General features: G+C 36.4%; 1 protein-coding gene across 2 annotated transcripts in view; it reads right to left on the bottom strand.

The window, feature by feature from the left end:
- Window positions 1–15515, bottom strand: part of LOC116199374 — a 32794-nt gene that overhangs the window by 11829 nt on the left and 5450 nt on the right. For both annotated transcript variants that reach the window (XM_031529704.1, XM_031529711.1), the window contains exons 15-39: window positions 15423–15490; window positions 15156–15276; window positions 14860–15063; window positions 14520–14723; window positions 14340–14440; window positions 13830–13926; window positions 13637–13735; window positions 12984–13148; window positions 12832–12906; window positions 12179–12664; window positions 11763–12107; window positions 11496–11627; window positions 11034–11147; window positions 10774–10958; window positions 10492–10600; window positions 9811–9954; window positions 9433–9720; window positions 8463–9110; window positions 8180–8371; window positions 7943–8052; window positions 2194–2483; window positions 1717–1801; window positions 1318–1632; window positions 840–1193; window positions 44–530 (exon numbers count right to left, since the gene is read on the bottom strand). In XM_031529704.1, coding sequence (XP_031385564.1) covers window positions 44–530; window positions 840–1193; window positions 1318–1632; window positions 1717–1801; window positions 2194–2483; window positions 7943–8052; window positions 8180–8371; window positions 8463–9110; window positions 9433–9720; window positions 9811–9954; window positions 10492–10600; window positions 10774–10958; window positions 11034–11147; window positions 11496–11627; window positions 11763–12107; window positions 12179–12664; window positions 12832–12906; window positions 12984–13148; window positions 13637–13735; window positions 13830–13926; window positions 14340–14440; window positions 14520–14723; window positions 14860–15063; window positions 15156–15276; window positions 15423–15490 — 5418 coding nt within the window. The remainder of the gene's footprint in view (window positions 1–43; window positions 531–839; window positions 1194–1317; window positions 1633–1716; window positions 1802–2193; window positions 2484–7942; window positions 8053–8179; window positions 8372–8462; window positions 9111–9432; window positions 9721–9810; window positions 9955–10491; window positions 10601–10773; window positions 10959–11033; window positions 11148–11495; window positions 11628–11762; window positions 12108–12178; window positions 12665–12831; window positions 12907–12983; window positions 13149–13636; window positions 13736–13829; window positions 13927–14339; window positions 14441–14519; window positions 14724–14859; window positions 15064–15155; window positions 15277–15422; window positions 15491–15515) is intronic.

Raw genomic sequence — 15515 nt, 5'->3', positions numbered from 1 at the left:
TCTGATAATAGTTAGGCTCTAGGCATCTTATAGGATATCTTACCAGACCACCGTAGTCATCAAAAAGTGCAGCAGAGAAAGTTCCTATTTCAGCATCAATAACCATGTCGTCTGAACCGCTTGACAACTTAAGTTCTGCCAGCTTCAACGCAAATCTTCGTGGAGGTTTTTTAAAACCGGTGCGCACTATAAATGTCCCCAAGTCATTACCAACAGCCCAAATGCTGAATGGTTCTGCGGCCTTAGCATCAGATGTATCCCATAATCTTTCATCCAAGAATTGATCTCCACTCACCATATCACTGCGAATACATCTCAATGAGCTGAAGTCATTCTGTTTCGGCATGCTCTTACTGGCAACACAGCCTAAGGAAACAAAACCCGGTGGAGCTTGAGGCATCCAAAAAGAGATACTTTCCATTCCCCTATATCTCTTGACCTGTCCCACAAGCTGGAAGTCTACAGGAGCCCGGAAGATTTCTTCATTTCCAGCACCATGGAGAACAATGCAAGTATTTGGTGGCTCATACCTAGTTCCCAATAATCAAAAGATTAAGCATGCACAATCACAACCAGAAGAAAGTATGATAATAATCCAAACTTAAACTAGCATGTTCTTGAACTTTGGGAAGACCGATCAATTTTTAAGATTGTTCGACCAAAGGGTGGATATATAGTAAATACTTTTGGCTAGCATCTGGGCTGAAGGATGATTAAGGCTCAACATGTTGAATTACAATATAATTGCAAGGTAAGTAAATAGACATGTACACTAACTCAGGTTCGTACTATCCTACAGGACAAAGGTGTTTTGACATATTTTATTTCTTAACACATACCCTCGGACAGCAATGTCTCCAAAATACACCATCCCTGGAGGGACTAATGGGCGCCATATGGAAAGTCTCTTTCTGCAGCTTGAGCCTTGATTCCACCAAATCAACCGGAAACTAGCAACTGCCTCAAATCTATGGCCAGTCGCCTCAATAGATCTTTCTAACTGCACAGTATCAATATGACCAGGAGAAGAAGCTTGGGCATCTAAGCTGTCATATGCCTTCTGAGAATCGAGAAAACTGAACATCACGTGACGCAGTTCATATGCCCTGCCGATCAAATGGAAAGTCGGATCCACTGGGAGGAAAGTACCAACAGAGTTGTCCACGCGCCAGAATGCTAAATCAGTAGGGTATCTGCAATAATGCATCCGAGTTATATACGGAGCTTAAAATAGAACCTCCACAAAATTATGATTCATTAGTTAATACAGACTCCATTGTACAATTTAAGGGACAAAAATCGAGTAATTTCACGTACAGATCGTTGGAGCTGATCGTAATACAGTCCCTCAAGGAACAAGGAGTGACCAACGACACTGAGATGCAAGAGACAGAAGATAGTGGTGGTGGCTGCATCCCTTGTGAAACAACACATCCCAGAGAAACATAGCCTTTTGGTGCTTCAGGAAACCAAATGGAACAGTCCGTGATTTCTGCCTCAAGTGAATTTTGATTATGCAGAGCTTGCTTGGAGCTTCCTGGAGAAGGCCATATAAGTTTGAAGGATATGGGTTTCTTGACTCTTGCAAAGTTGGTATTTATGGCAAGTACTCCTTTGGTAGGTGGCTTTTCCCTGTAAAGAGAGAGTAATGAGACAAATAATAATAATAAATTACATAAAAATGTCTAGAAAGTATAGGCAATAATTTTCACCAACATCGGAGTTAGATAATCCCCAAGAATGGCAAATCCGGGAGGTGCACAGGGCCTCCAAAAGACATACACCTGATCATTTTGGGGATCTGCAAGGCAAGGAAATATATAAGAACTTCAGATCAAAGGCATCACAATATGTAATTAACTTACTTTCCAAATAGTGTGGAAGGCTATTCAAGGCTCTTCTAATCCACTATTCCAACTCTTCCAAATAAACTAGCTAGCTTGCCCTGTAGCCACTTACACACTTGAAGTATACCTCATTCTGGTGATAAATGCTCATATTATCCTTTCTTTCTAAAACTGGAAGTGATTTTCTCAAAAAGGGGCTGATGTGTTTATCAGATTCCCCAAAGTGAAGCATAATCAAAATCAGTAACAGTAAACTATCACAAATGTCTGGTGTGGACAAAACAGCATATTAATGCAAAAAGAAGCCCGCTTCCTGAAGATTAACCAGCTCAAATGAAACACATACTTCTGATTGTTCCAACTTTGTCGAACTGAGTACAGACAACAGTCATTTTCTTCGATGACATTCTCAGAAAGGCCAAGATATCCTCTTCAACTGCTAAAAACAGTCTCAAGATACTGAATGAGAAGTTCATGAACACATCAGAAACTGATAGATGTATATTGGTCTTTCCAGAAGCATTTGAATACTTCAACTTTGTGTCGAAAGGCTCTAATATTCTGATTCCATTGCTCTCCATACTAAAACCTAAAGCACTAGCATCCAACTCAAGTGCATCACCCTTCGATACAAGCCTGCAGCCGCAAAATCACACCAACTCTCTGTTAATGCCATAAGTTCAACTGTAACCCTCTTTTTAAATAAGTCCTCACACAATACCAAAGGAAAACTGTGAACAAAACATAAAGTGAGAGATGAAAGAATAGATTAACAACAAAAATCATTAGCTACTGTTAGTGGAATCTTTCAAGTATTTATTGCAATCCCTGCAAATATGGAAAAAATTTATCATTATATGAATTTTGGTGAAACGCAAACAACTGCTGCGATAAATATTTAATAGTGCATCATTTAGCAAATCTAAGTTAAAATGTTTACATAGTGATCTTAGAAGATACATATGAGGAAACTAGACATCAACCCTATGGAAGCCACATATTAAATCATGTAATTGACTAGAATATGAATTTAAATAGAAGATTATTATATTTCTTTTGAGAGTACTTTTTCAATAATATCAATCATTATGTGAAATTGAAAACTAATATTTAAAATAAGGAGGGAGGAATGAAAAAAAGGAATGGGAAGGGGGAGATTATGCATGGAAGAGGAAAAAATGAGACAAAAAAGCAAGTGCGGAAATACCGGGTATTTATTTGTGTAATTTTACAAATGTAATTAGTGGTTTATATAAATTAGAGCAAACTTAATACGGGTAATTTTGGAAAGTAAAAGTTACACCAAAATGGTTTATAATAGTATAGATGATCACAGATTTTATTGTATTTTTAGTTATTTGAGATTTTACTGTTAAGAGAGAGAGAGAGAGAGAGAGAAAGGTCAAACAAAGGTGTAATTTCAATTGGCTCATGGTTGGACATATGCGCACCCAACAAATTCCCTCATTTTTATCAACTCCATCACCTTCACCCTTGTTTTGCCTTTATATTGTTTCCTTTTCATATCATCACCACACAACACGAGAGTTTGAGATGTAAAGAGACCAAGAAAAGAGTGTTTACAGAAAGAGGAGAATAGAAGTAGGAAGAGATCAATCAATGGAATTCGACGTTTTCAAGGTTGACTTTGAAAGGCTCATATTTCAGTGCATGCACTATGATCGAATGTGATCTTTGAAAGCGCAAGAGTATGATATTCGGTTGTGAAATTGAGACTTGTGGTAGTTGGTAATTTCTACGGCGCCCAAGGCCAATCTTGAGCCAAGCAGGGGAAAGGGCAAACTGGGTTAAAGAGACTGCAGTCTTAAGCCACCCTGCAGTTCTGTGCTAAGGAGGAGCGGACAAATTATTTGAGTTCCAGAAATCTCAGCTATATGTTTATATTATATCAAAACTAGATGAATACTTGTGCATTGCACAGGAACTGACGAATAAATCTTTTAACTATTTTGGTGGAAAAAATGTTGCAATTCCATGGTTTTCTAGAGAATATGGCTCATTTAAATGTTTCTCTTTTATTTTTGTTAACTTTGTGTATTTGATATACTTGTCTAACTTTATCTTTTATCTCATTTAACTTCATACATATTTTCATTAAAAAAAAAACTTCATATATAGAGAGTTCAATATCAATTAGATTAATTTTGTTTAAATTCGTTTTGTTACCCCGTTTTTTAGAATTATTTATCAAACAAAATGATCTTAAAGATAGAGATAGCTGAGATATTTAAAATGTCGTGTAAAAAATGTTGCGTATAATAATAGTAGAAAACTCTATTTTAATAGGAAATTATATCATATAAATTCTTATAAATTTAAAAAATATAAGATGTTGATATTGCGGCATGAGAAGGCTTAGCAATCTGATGGCATGGTAGTGTGAGAAAAGGCAATTTTTAGTTTGATGAGGTGGTGGCATAATATGCCGGCTCGAGAGTTTGTTACTATATATATATATATTGATTATGCATGGCTCCAGCTAGTTCAAGTTACGATTATTCACCGGGCTTTACAGTCATCCCCATATCTATCAGTTTCAAAAAAAGCTACTAAATGGATTTGACATTTGAATGCAAAGAGGAAGATCTGTAAAATGTAATAGGTCGAGCTCAGATTCTCCCCAGCCTGGGTACAGGCATTACAAAACTAATTGTGCTTGAGAAAAAGAGATCCAAATTCACATCCTTAATACTTCCCTAAGAACTTAAGCTTGTTCCAGAAATTGCATAATTTATCATTTATTACTTGGGCTACACTAATGATAGCAGTCCAAAATGGTAACTGGTTAAATGGGAGGCAACTGTTATTAGTCACTATCTGCACATTCTAGCCTAATCTCATACTTCAGTCTCCTAAAAAAATTGAGTATTAAAAAGAACATTGGAAAACACACAAAATTCCACATCTAACAAGATGTAGGACAATTGGAGTCGGTTTGCAAATCTTGAGACATAATGAAACGAAGTACCAATAAAATGGATGCTTGGCAAGAATAAGGGGAACTAAATCGAACACTATGAACTAGGGTTCACAATTTGAAATCATGGATGAGTCACATATTTCGAAAAATGTTGTTCACAGAAGTATGGTATACTTTGATAAATGTATGAGGGCCTTACAATATCTGTGCTATAATCTAAACTAGAGTTCCATGGAACTCTTCACGGGGAATGGCACAACATACCTATTGCGAAGTTGGGGGTACCCCACCCCTTTATATATATATATATATATACACACACAAAACTACTTTTGAACCGACATCTCATGCTACCGCCTCATTAAAGTATGCTTCCAAGTAATTGGAATTCTAAGTCTTCTAATGCTGCCACATCAGCATTTTATATTAATAGACTTTTAATAATCTTTTAGGATTTTTGAATATAATTTCAACGTACAGTTTCCCATCAAAATAGAGCTTTCCAGTATTCACATCTGCAATATTCTGCACGATATTCTTGAAAATAATCTATTACCAAATACTTGCCTTGTAACTTTGTGAATATTTAAATGGGCAACTATATGATTTATTTGTGAATATTATAATCTATTAATATTATAATCTATTATTGTACACTTTATATAGTATTATACCAATACATTGAATATGCTATTTCCAGAAATAGTATAATGTAGTTGATATCGACTATATTATCACATCTAGAATTTTCGCCAAGAATATATATCTTCACATATTGAGGGAGGCACACATATTCAGAGGAATATGCATTTTATATGGCTATAGGAATTCTAATTATTCATAGTACTGCTTGCTACTTAATAAAATAATTGAAAATTTTATTTATGCAGTTGCAGATGCAAACTGCAGTATTCAGCCCAGTTTTAGTTTAGATTTAGATCCCTGGATTTAGCAGCTTGGTAGTTAGCAAGGCTTATAACATTCAGTGCAAACTATTTCTTTATCTACTTTTCAACTCTTTTGTATTATATTACTCTACCAAACTCGTCTCTTCCTTCTTTAATTTTTAATACTCCTACTATTTATTTTTACTTATTACTATTACTATGTATCTCGCCATGAAATCGATGGGTAGATCTCCCATATTTATTCCTTTTTTTTTTGTACGTGCGTCAGTGTGTGTGTGTGTGTGTGTATAATAACAAATTCTCGAGCCTGCATATCTCTCCGCCACCCACATCAAAATTAAAATCGCATTCTCCCATGTTGCCACCATCATCAGAATTCTAAGCTTTCATACCGCCATATCAGTATCTTATATTTTTAAATTTTTTAAGAATTTTGAATGATATAATTTCAATATATCGTTTCCCATTAAAATAGAGTTTTCTACTATTATTATGTGCGATATATTTTTTACATGATATCTTAAATATATCAGTTGTCTATTTTGAAAAAGTTTTGTCTGATAAATAATTCTCATATATATTAGTTAAATGTGCTATATATATTAATAATATATCGCTGATAAATACTCATATACGTACATCCATTTATGGATATATGAATATACATAGTTGAGAGATGTTTGAGGATATATCTTTTACATAATTATGTCAATAGTTGTCAAATTAATCCGAACCAACAAAAAAATCAGTTTAAATGGTGTCATATACACGAGGTTACAAAGCCAAATTTAAGCGAAAATTAGACTTACTAATTCATATTGAACTCTCTATTCTATAAAGTTTTTTATTCAATGAAAATATATACCAAGTTAAATGAGGTAAAAGATGAAGTTTAAATGAGCATATCGGATACACAAAGTTAAAAAAAGAAAGCATATAAATGAGCCATGCTCTTTAGACCCATGGATTTATAACATTTTTCTCCACCAAATTAGTTAAAAAAAAATTCATTTGTCAGTTCCCGTCCATCGCACGGGTATTCATCTAGTTTTTATTAAATGTGTAAAAGTTCAAATAAAATTAATGCAGCATCATATTATTGTCAATTAGCACAATATTGTTCAATCAGTTTGAATAATATATTTATTATTAATATACTGGATATGCCCTTTATGGTGTAACTTCAGTTTCAACAATTGCCCATCACAATATAAAGATCTTAAATTAATCGGTAAATTTATTTTCTTAACCACCTCAACACAACACAACACCCCCCCACCACCCCCCCCCCCCCCCCAAAAAAAAAAAAAAAAACCAAAACCAAAAAAAAAATTCTTTAATCTCTCCCGACCCCCACGCAGCCACCTTCACATTGAATTTCCCTTTTTGGCCAAACCCCATTGCACTTTCATCTCCTGTTTCTTACTTAATAATCAATTAATATATAATATTCTTCGTAAATAAATCTACTTATTTACTTATATTATAACCCAAAAAAAAATACATATATAATTTTACATAACACTGCCACACCGGTATAATGGGGGGACTTGGTGTCCCCTAGCAGTTACTTTTTGTTTGATTTTACCTGATTGTCCTTGATATTTCTTATTTTATTGGAGGAAAGCAAAACAGAAAAATAAATAATAGGGATAGAATTGTAATATTGCTTAGATTTTGACTATCTCCTCTCTCCTCCCTTCTTACAGGTCCCTATCAAATTTCACCCCTTTTCTTCCACTTAATCCGTTACTACTTCTCTCTCGCCTCATTTATTTTTCTTTTTCTTTATGCTATAATTTCACCTTCAAATGGTTGAGTAAAAGACAAATTCAGAAGCAAATTTTGTAAATTCTCAAATGATACATTTTTTTATTTAGGAAGTTTTTCTTTAATATCAATTACAATTTTATATTCCGGCGCATAGCGTGGGTGTAAAATCTAGTAATTTATGCAATGCCGCGCGTAGCAGATAAACGATCTTGCATGGAGATATACTAATGAAGATTATGTCATAAAGACGATAAAAAATATTTAAGAGCTACAATAACTTGAATTTAATATAATTAAAATATGACTTCGACATGTAATTTCAACATGAAATTAACCTGTGGCAAGGCGTGGGCTTTTTCTAATAATTGTTCATAACAAAAATTTTGCCAGCAATCAACATGAAAGTGGAATCATTGCAAGAAATTTTCCAAGCATAATGATATGTTAATTTAAACCACAAAAGACGAACTGACCTGGAGAATATATCCAACTGAGCATGCAAAAGTTTGTTTGAGAGAACAAGTGATTGTGACATGCCCACATCTTTCGATGTATTGTAGAAGGTTAGCTCCGGGCCAATAGCCTAAAAAAAGCACATCCATTAGCTAGATTTAAACTCATGGGATCTTTTCAGAAGTTGGAAGTGCAAGATGTTAAGAAACTAGTCAATGAATGTCATGGAACGGATTCAAAACTGAACCAGCATTAACCTGCAACTCAAGGATCAATTCTGAGGTCTGCTGCACAGGAGCACTTCGAGATGCTACGCGATTTAAACCTACTGTGGATGACTGCTTATGAGAAGCCTCATCATATTCTTCCAAGTGAACCTTGTCTTCCTCCAAAGCTGAATAGCTACTGTTGGCACCAAGTAGAATACAAGAATCCAAATACCTCCCATTCTATATAGCCAAACATTATCAAAATCTGCAATGGCATCATCCTACACAACAGAGGTGTTTGAAAAAATAAAGATGCTAGCAGGAGAGGTACCTTGATGGTCACATTCCTGAATTGAAGTCGTTTTCCGCTTCCGACATATATTATTGTCTCTGAGCTTGGTGCAGAAAGAACGGAACCATGCCTATCTTTGAGACACAATATTCCACCCTGACCGTCATAAATGAAATGCTCGAATCTCTCATCATCAATAATTAAGGGCCTCTGAGGTGAGATGATGATTTCAGGAGAAGGTTGCCTATGAGTTGACTGTTCCAAGACAATTGCATCCACATCATAAAAGGACTTTTTACCTTCTTCATTTGACAGCATATCACCAACATTGGGGGCGAAAAACTCAACAACAGCAAGCAGGAAGTCCAGCGTAACCAGTAATCGCGGCCTTTGGATGCAAACAGAGAGAAATGTCGAGTTGCTAAATTTCGCGTCGAGCATAAGCATTGTAGGATGTAATCTAACATCATGGTCTTTCAGAATATCTATATAATCTGTGCTCCGGTTACCATGATTTGTCGTTTGATTTAGTGGATTATTACCGATATCATCAGATTTTCCAATAGCCAATCTAAATTGCTCTGCAATTCCATCACGATCATCTATCACTGTGAAACCACCAAGTGACGCTGATAGAAGGCCTTCCCCTGTGCTGTTAGACTTGTACAACAGCCACACCCCACTTATCTGTAAAAGCGAGTGCGCAAGTGAATGAAAAAGTCAATTTAGGTCATTTAGCTCCTCACCAGATAAATTGTGTTACTCCATACTATACCAGACAGTAACTCACCCATGATGATTTCTTGTAAAATCACAAAGTTTAAGATTATACAAAAAGGATGATGTAAGCTTACTCAAAAGAAAAATAAACAAGCACAAAAATCTGACATCTATTTCAAACCCATGCTCCATAATTATATGTGAATCATAATGGAGCCAATCCAGAGATAAATGCCGAGATCAACAGGTTCGAGATTCTGAAGAATACAACTGAGACACAACACTGTACCTGCACAGTTGCAAGAGGTGCATCTCCTGCTAGCCCAGTACGTAGACACATTTCAGCCAGATCAATAATGACTGAAACTTTAATTACAGTCCATGATTCACCCTTTGGAGAAACAGCTTCAACCTCTGAACCTTGAGGAACAGGAAGTTTTTCACGATCAGGTGAAGGTGCCGGAAAATCATGGTTCACTGGGGGCAGAAGATTTGGTGTCTCAGAAATATTAGACTCTGCACATTCTGTGATTATCTGGTATTCCCTGCTTGACAGAGTGGCTTTCAATTCTTCTATCTGAATAAGCAAAGGTTAGAAATAAATGAGATTAATAAGAATTCAATGGAAGGCAGGGACAGCCACATTAAAATAAATCAAAAGCATTACCTTGACTGCAACTTCAATATTAGGTATTTGATGCAACAAGTCTCGAAGTGATCTCTGAATTGTGATGGAAACCCCCTTAAAATCACGGATTATGCTCTCCCCTAGTTGCTCACCAGTACCAACATTCAAGTTGATGTCCTCAACCTGTATTCAGGAGAGATAACAGCCTCTTGAGGACATAATGAGCAGTATAAAAATCTTAAAAGTATTGAATGTCATTAACAAGCAAGTGGAACTTATCAGAGAAGTTGATTAATAATCTTTATATATAGTAATTTAAAGTACTCTCAACGAGAGCCTCCGATCCATTTGTTGAGCAGCTTCCACGTAAGCGTTCTCGGTAAATAAGGAGCTAAGTGTTTATCATCCCTTCACATTCCCCCATTGACTTTTCTAATTTTTACCATAATCTCTTCCTTTCTCTAGAAAGCACTCGAGTAATATCGTAACTGAATTTTAAATTTCCCCAAAAAAGTATCCAATAAATTTACAACCTGCTTACACATCTCCCAGAAATACAAGTACCCACACAACGTGCAGGCCGAAGGACTAGTTTATAATGATTCATTTGAGTGAATTTCACAAAACAATCTTAACCTGCCATATGCTCTCCGGTGAATTCATTTTACCGGGACCAACATGAATTTCAAAGTGTAGCTGAGCAAAACTTATATTTCTTACCAAAATTGTCATCATCTCCACATGTACAGCATTTATCTCTTTTTTACTGCCAAAGTACCACCGAAAGTTGTTCTCGACTGTAATATGCACAACATCAAGCTTCAAATAACTGTGACAAAAAGAATAGAAAGAATCAACACAGCCTTCCATAATCAGCTGGAATGAAAGCAGCAAAAAGTACCCCCCCCCCCCCCCCCCCCCCCCAAACACCAAGAACAATTAAGTGAGACGCAGAAGCAAGTTCACAGACAGAACAACATGACTCAATTATGATAAACTCACTCAAGGCTCTCTGTCCGACGGGGCATCAATATTATAGGGCTCTTAAGTGAAAGATCCAACTTCATAGCAGGTGAACCCTCAATTTCACTAGCTGTAAACCATCTCTCTGAATTTGTAATCTGATCATTCAACTTGACAATGTCTTTCGAATTGCTAGGTACAAGACCCATGAAATAGTTGACAACCTGCGCAGCCATTTTGCACGTTATGAGAAAACCTAAAAACTAAAAAGTTTTATTCTTGGTTAAACTTTAACTTACCTCCTGAACAAAGCGATTCAAATACACAACACGAACTTCTGAAAGCTGTCCGGAGAGGCCATACTCATAACCTTGGTAGTCTTCATCATCAGGGCTAAATGAACTAAAAAGCAACTGCATTAAAGGGGGAAAAAAAATTACAACTGGAAGGACGGAATATTGGAAGTAATATGACAATCGAAAGATGCTTGGGTAAAAAAATGGCGCTCTTGGTTTTTCCCAAATTATCTTTCATGCGAAAAATAAATGAGGAAAGACAATGACTATCTTGTTAAAATGAGATCTAACATATTTTTTTCTTTGCTCATATTAGATCCAAGAAAGAGCAAGGTGGAAACTGGATTTTCACCTGTTCCCAAAACCAAATGGATCCCTATTATAGCATTACAATGGCAGCCAAATAATCCCATTGCCAGATATATATTGTATTAAGAGAATAAATCTAAGGAGCAAAACAAGTACCTCAACGAATGAACTGCCCCCAGGATTTCTCATGTCGCAGATCCAGTAGTACATATGATTGCTAGGAAGACTGTCATCACTGATTCTTAAGTTCCCCAGAGAAGCCTTTATGCAAAATGAGGAAGGGAACACCTAAAAAAAGAGGCATAAAAGAATTATCAGCAAATAAAAGATAAGTGCATCACCAGATATCAAAAGGACAATAAATTATAACCTAAAATATAGATATTTCTTGATTAATAGTAGACTCGAAAAGCACAAACGAACCTTAATGTCAGTTAGCAAATTATCTTGCGACAAAGTAGCAATCTTAGCTTCATTCTCATTCATCAAAAGGATCTGAGCACTAGCCATGTTTAATGTCAAATTGAATACAGTCCTGGATTTTCCCTTCCCTAACAGACCCTTGACAACAGATTCCTCCACGTTTACTGAAAGCCGATCCTCAGCCACATCCTGAGGACTGTCATGCTTCGCAATGGCTATTGGTGAGTTATCGCTGAATGACTCGCAGTTTTCATCCTCAGCATTGATTGCATCGACAAATTCCATGATGGCAAGGATAGTCGGTCTTCGGCAGAAGAACGAAAGTGTTGCAAGGGTCACGGTGACCTAAACATAGAAACACATCAGCAAATATAAGTTGAAAGTGAATATGTGCCACAGGATTAAAGAAAACTTACCTGCTTATCAATATTATTGTACAAAGGGGAGTTCTGATCGTAGATAATAATCTGGGCTTTCACAAAACTCTCAATTGTATCAGTCAGTTCAATATTTTCGTGAGTGGACCATGAGGTATCATAAGGGAGAAGACCAGCAATGCGACAAAAACTTGGAGGCTTCAAGAACATTTTTTGAGACTGGGAAATGGATACTGGCCCCTCATTCTCAGTCACATTTACTGATGATGGCAATGGTGAATCAGTTGGATCAAGCAAATTCTCAGGTGCCTCATAGAATTTATCATCTCCTTCACTGACCGTTCTTTCATCAGTATCCAAGTTCTTCGCATCATCAAAAGATGATGATGCATCAACATTTCCAATAAAAGATCTTGCCAAGTAGCAAGACTGAGAAGCAGAACTTTTGGAGACTAAATCTTCAATCTCCAATGATTTCAAGAAAGTCCCAATGAACATGTCGTTTGCTCTAAGCGAAAGCTCAACCTGTTTTTAGAATCTGGATTAGATTCACATCAAAGAGGAATGGCAGCAAAGAATGATGAAATAAATAAACTCAGGTATCCTTTAGAATTCCCTATTTGTCCATGAAAAGGAGGCAGAATAAGATGATGACAAAAGACATACAAGAGGTCTAAGCTCAGATAGCCTACCTGACCACCAATTGCCCGAAATTCAAATAAACTGTGTTCATCAGCAAGTAGAACTCTCATAAAGCTCTGCTCATGCTACAGAATTTAGTGAATGAGTTAGATTTTGCAACAGATCCATAAAAGGACAGAATTACATGAACAGTAAACATTACCAGCTTATTATAATAGAAGCAGATTTTCAATTCATCAAGAACACCCGTGATGAATACTTTCTCTAAATTGGATAAATCTACAAGAGCTTGTTCATCGTGATCTCCACTCAGAGAATCTTCATTATCTGAAGAACTTTCAGATAGACCTGCTATAGGTACAGGACCCTGCAAGACAGACCCCTTGAGAACACAAAACCGATTGGAAAGCTTATATGTTTAATGTAATAGCAAAAGCAGTCATCTCCGATGTAGTATTAGAATCAGCATAACATCAGGCAGTATTATCTTAGGGAAAGTTTTCTTTTTTGCTAATATCACAGAACATCTTCTCGTGCAGTCACTAGTTTTGGAGCCTCTTTAATGCAAAAGCTATCACATTAGCTTTCAGTTCAGAAAAATTGCCAGGAGAGTGGACCAAAAGAAGGGTTTTTAAAAATAAAAAGAGGGGAAGAAGGCGGGTTTTTATGGGTTGGGGGGTTTTTTGTTGGGTGGGTGGGGGTCGTCTAGCTCAAGACTTTTATTTGCAGCTTTCGTATGTCATAAAATATGACTGCACTAATTCCAAAGATAAAGCAAGCAGAACAACCAGAAAAATTCCGCCACTCATTGGTCTTATATGTTTCTTAATCAAAGCTCAAATGGCAAAGATGTACCGAAACACGGTAAATAGCCCCTTGCAAACGTTTTTGCCAAAGGTTCCTTGACTCCTCCATGTCCCATTTGAGGATCACTGCATTCCTATCTTCTATAATCTAGACAAAAACAAGGATTAGATAATAAAATCCATTATACTTGAGATTTGACAAGTAAAACATTATTAGTATCAGATCATCAACATATAATCACCTTGTTATTAGATCGCGCAGCATCAGAGACTGCAAGGACATAGTCTGCATTGCCCACAGATTCTGAGGGAATTTGATAAATCTGTTTGCCTCGCAAACTATAAAAGAAAGATCATTAGGTAACAAACAACCAGAAAACCATAAACAAAGAATTACCGATCGTCATCACTAGCTTAAGATTTCCATAATGTATCAATAGAAACTTTGAAAAACAACTCTTAATATTTGCATCATATATTAAAAGAAACTGTGAACCAGAACTATCAAAACCAAGACGCTCATATTGTGCAACAGGCTAAAATTCGGGCATGGCTATGTCTATAACACAGAAATTCCTATAATGGGGGCGCTGCTGATGGTTATAGGGGAATTTGAATTCTAAAAGAAAGCACTAAAGGGTCTGGGGATGTGAATCTTGGACCTTCCATTTACGATGGTCATTGAAAACAAAGAATGCCAAAACAACAATTTAGATATTGCTTTTGAGAAGCAAAGAAGTCATCAGGTCAACCTGATATACTGCTTGTAAGATCGCGAGTCAGGGCTCTCAAGTATATATAGAAAAGAACCCACTAAGCAGAGGTACGTCCTCTGCCAAACCGCTTCTCTTCCCTGCAACAAGAAAACAGTAACAGAAGTCAAGGGACCACTTTTACATCAAAATCAGACCCAGCAGAAAAGATTGACGAACCTTCCACACAAGAATAGAGGACCACCCTTCCAAATCAGCTTGACTCCAAGGCTGATTTGAATCTAATGTTTCAGCATCCTCTTTCTGAAACATCTTCATTATCTGCATCAGCCGATGGTATCGGGCTGGAGAAAAGTGAAACCCCAATGAAGGCAGTCGAACAGCAAGTCTTGTGGAAGGATATGATGGATTCTCCAACCGAATCTGAGAGAGCTCCAAGGGAATATTGAATTATTCTCCATAAACACACTATGATAATGGTACTAGCTGATATATCTGTATATAATATATGTAGGAGAAAGCATGTGATCAACTGGATAAGAATAAACAGGTATATTACCTGATGAAGATGTAAGCTAACACCACACCTATCAATGACAGGCAAAAGAGTTCTAACGCCAAAAGAGCCATTCAAAGGGTTTTGGCTCCAAGAGTAGTCACCATCAACCAAAAAAGCAGACACGTCACTCAAAACCAAATTAAACTGCAAATACATATTCCTCTCTGCAGTTGATTCCTCATCAACATCACCATCATCATCATCCTGCATATTCTCGGATATTCAACAGTTAAAATTTGGCCTTAAAAAAGTGTTCTGCAAGAAAGAAAGAAAAAAAAATGTATTGACATGTCGACCTGCGTACGAATCAACAAATTCCCCAAGTCGAGCAGAAGCTTTGTTGGATGATCATTGTCAGGACAGAAATCGGTTGGAATTGTGATCTTGGGAGCAGCAATATCAAAGTCCAGTAAAAATCTAATAGCAAGATACCACATGTTGAGGAACTATTTAGTCATGGCCGACATAAAGGAACTATATAATTGGAGAGGCTAACATCAGGCTGATATATTTTATATAATAATGACAAGTTTATATCTTGAACCATAGCCACAGTCACAAACCTTGACTGATCTTTCAGAGCTCTGTTAACCTGCTGCTGAGCACTTCGCTTGACCTCATCGATGGTCATCTAAAGATCCAAGCAATTAGTATGG

Source organism: Punica granatum, chromosome 1 (assembly GCF_007655135.1).
Source record: "Punica granatum isolate Tunisia-2019 chromosome 1, ASM765513v2, whole genome shotgun sequence".
NCBI lineage: Eukaryota > Viridiplantae > Streptophyta > Magnoliopsida > Myrtales > Lythraceae > Punica > Punica granatum.
Note: the sequence above shows the minus strand (reverse complement) of the source record. Positions and strands in the feature narration are given on the sequence as shown.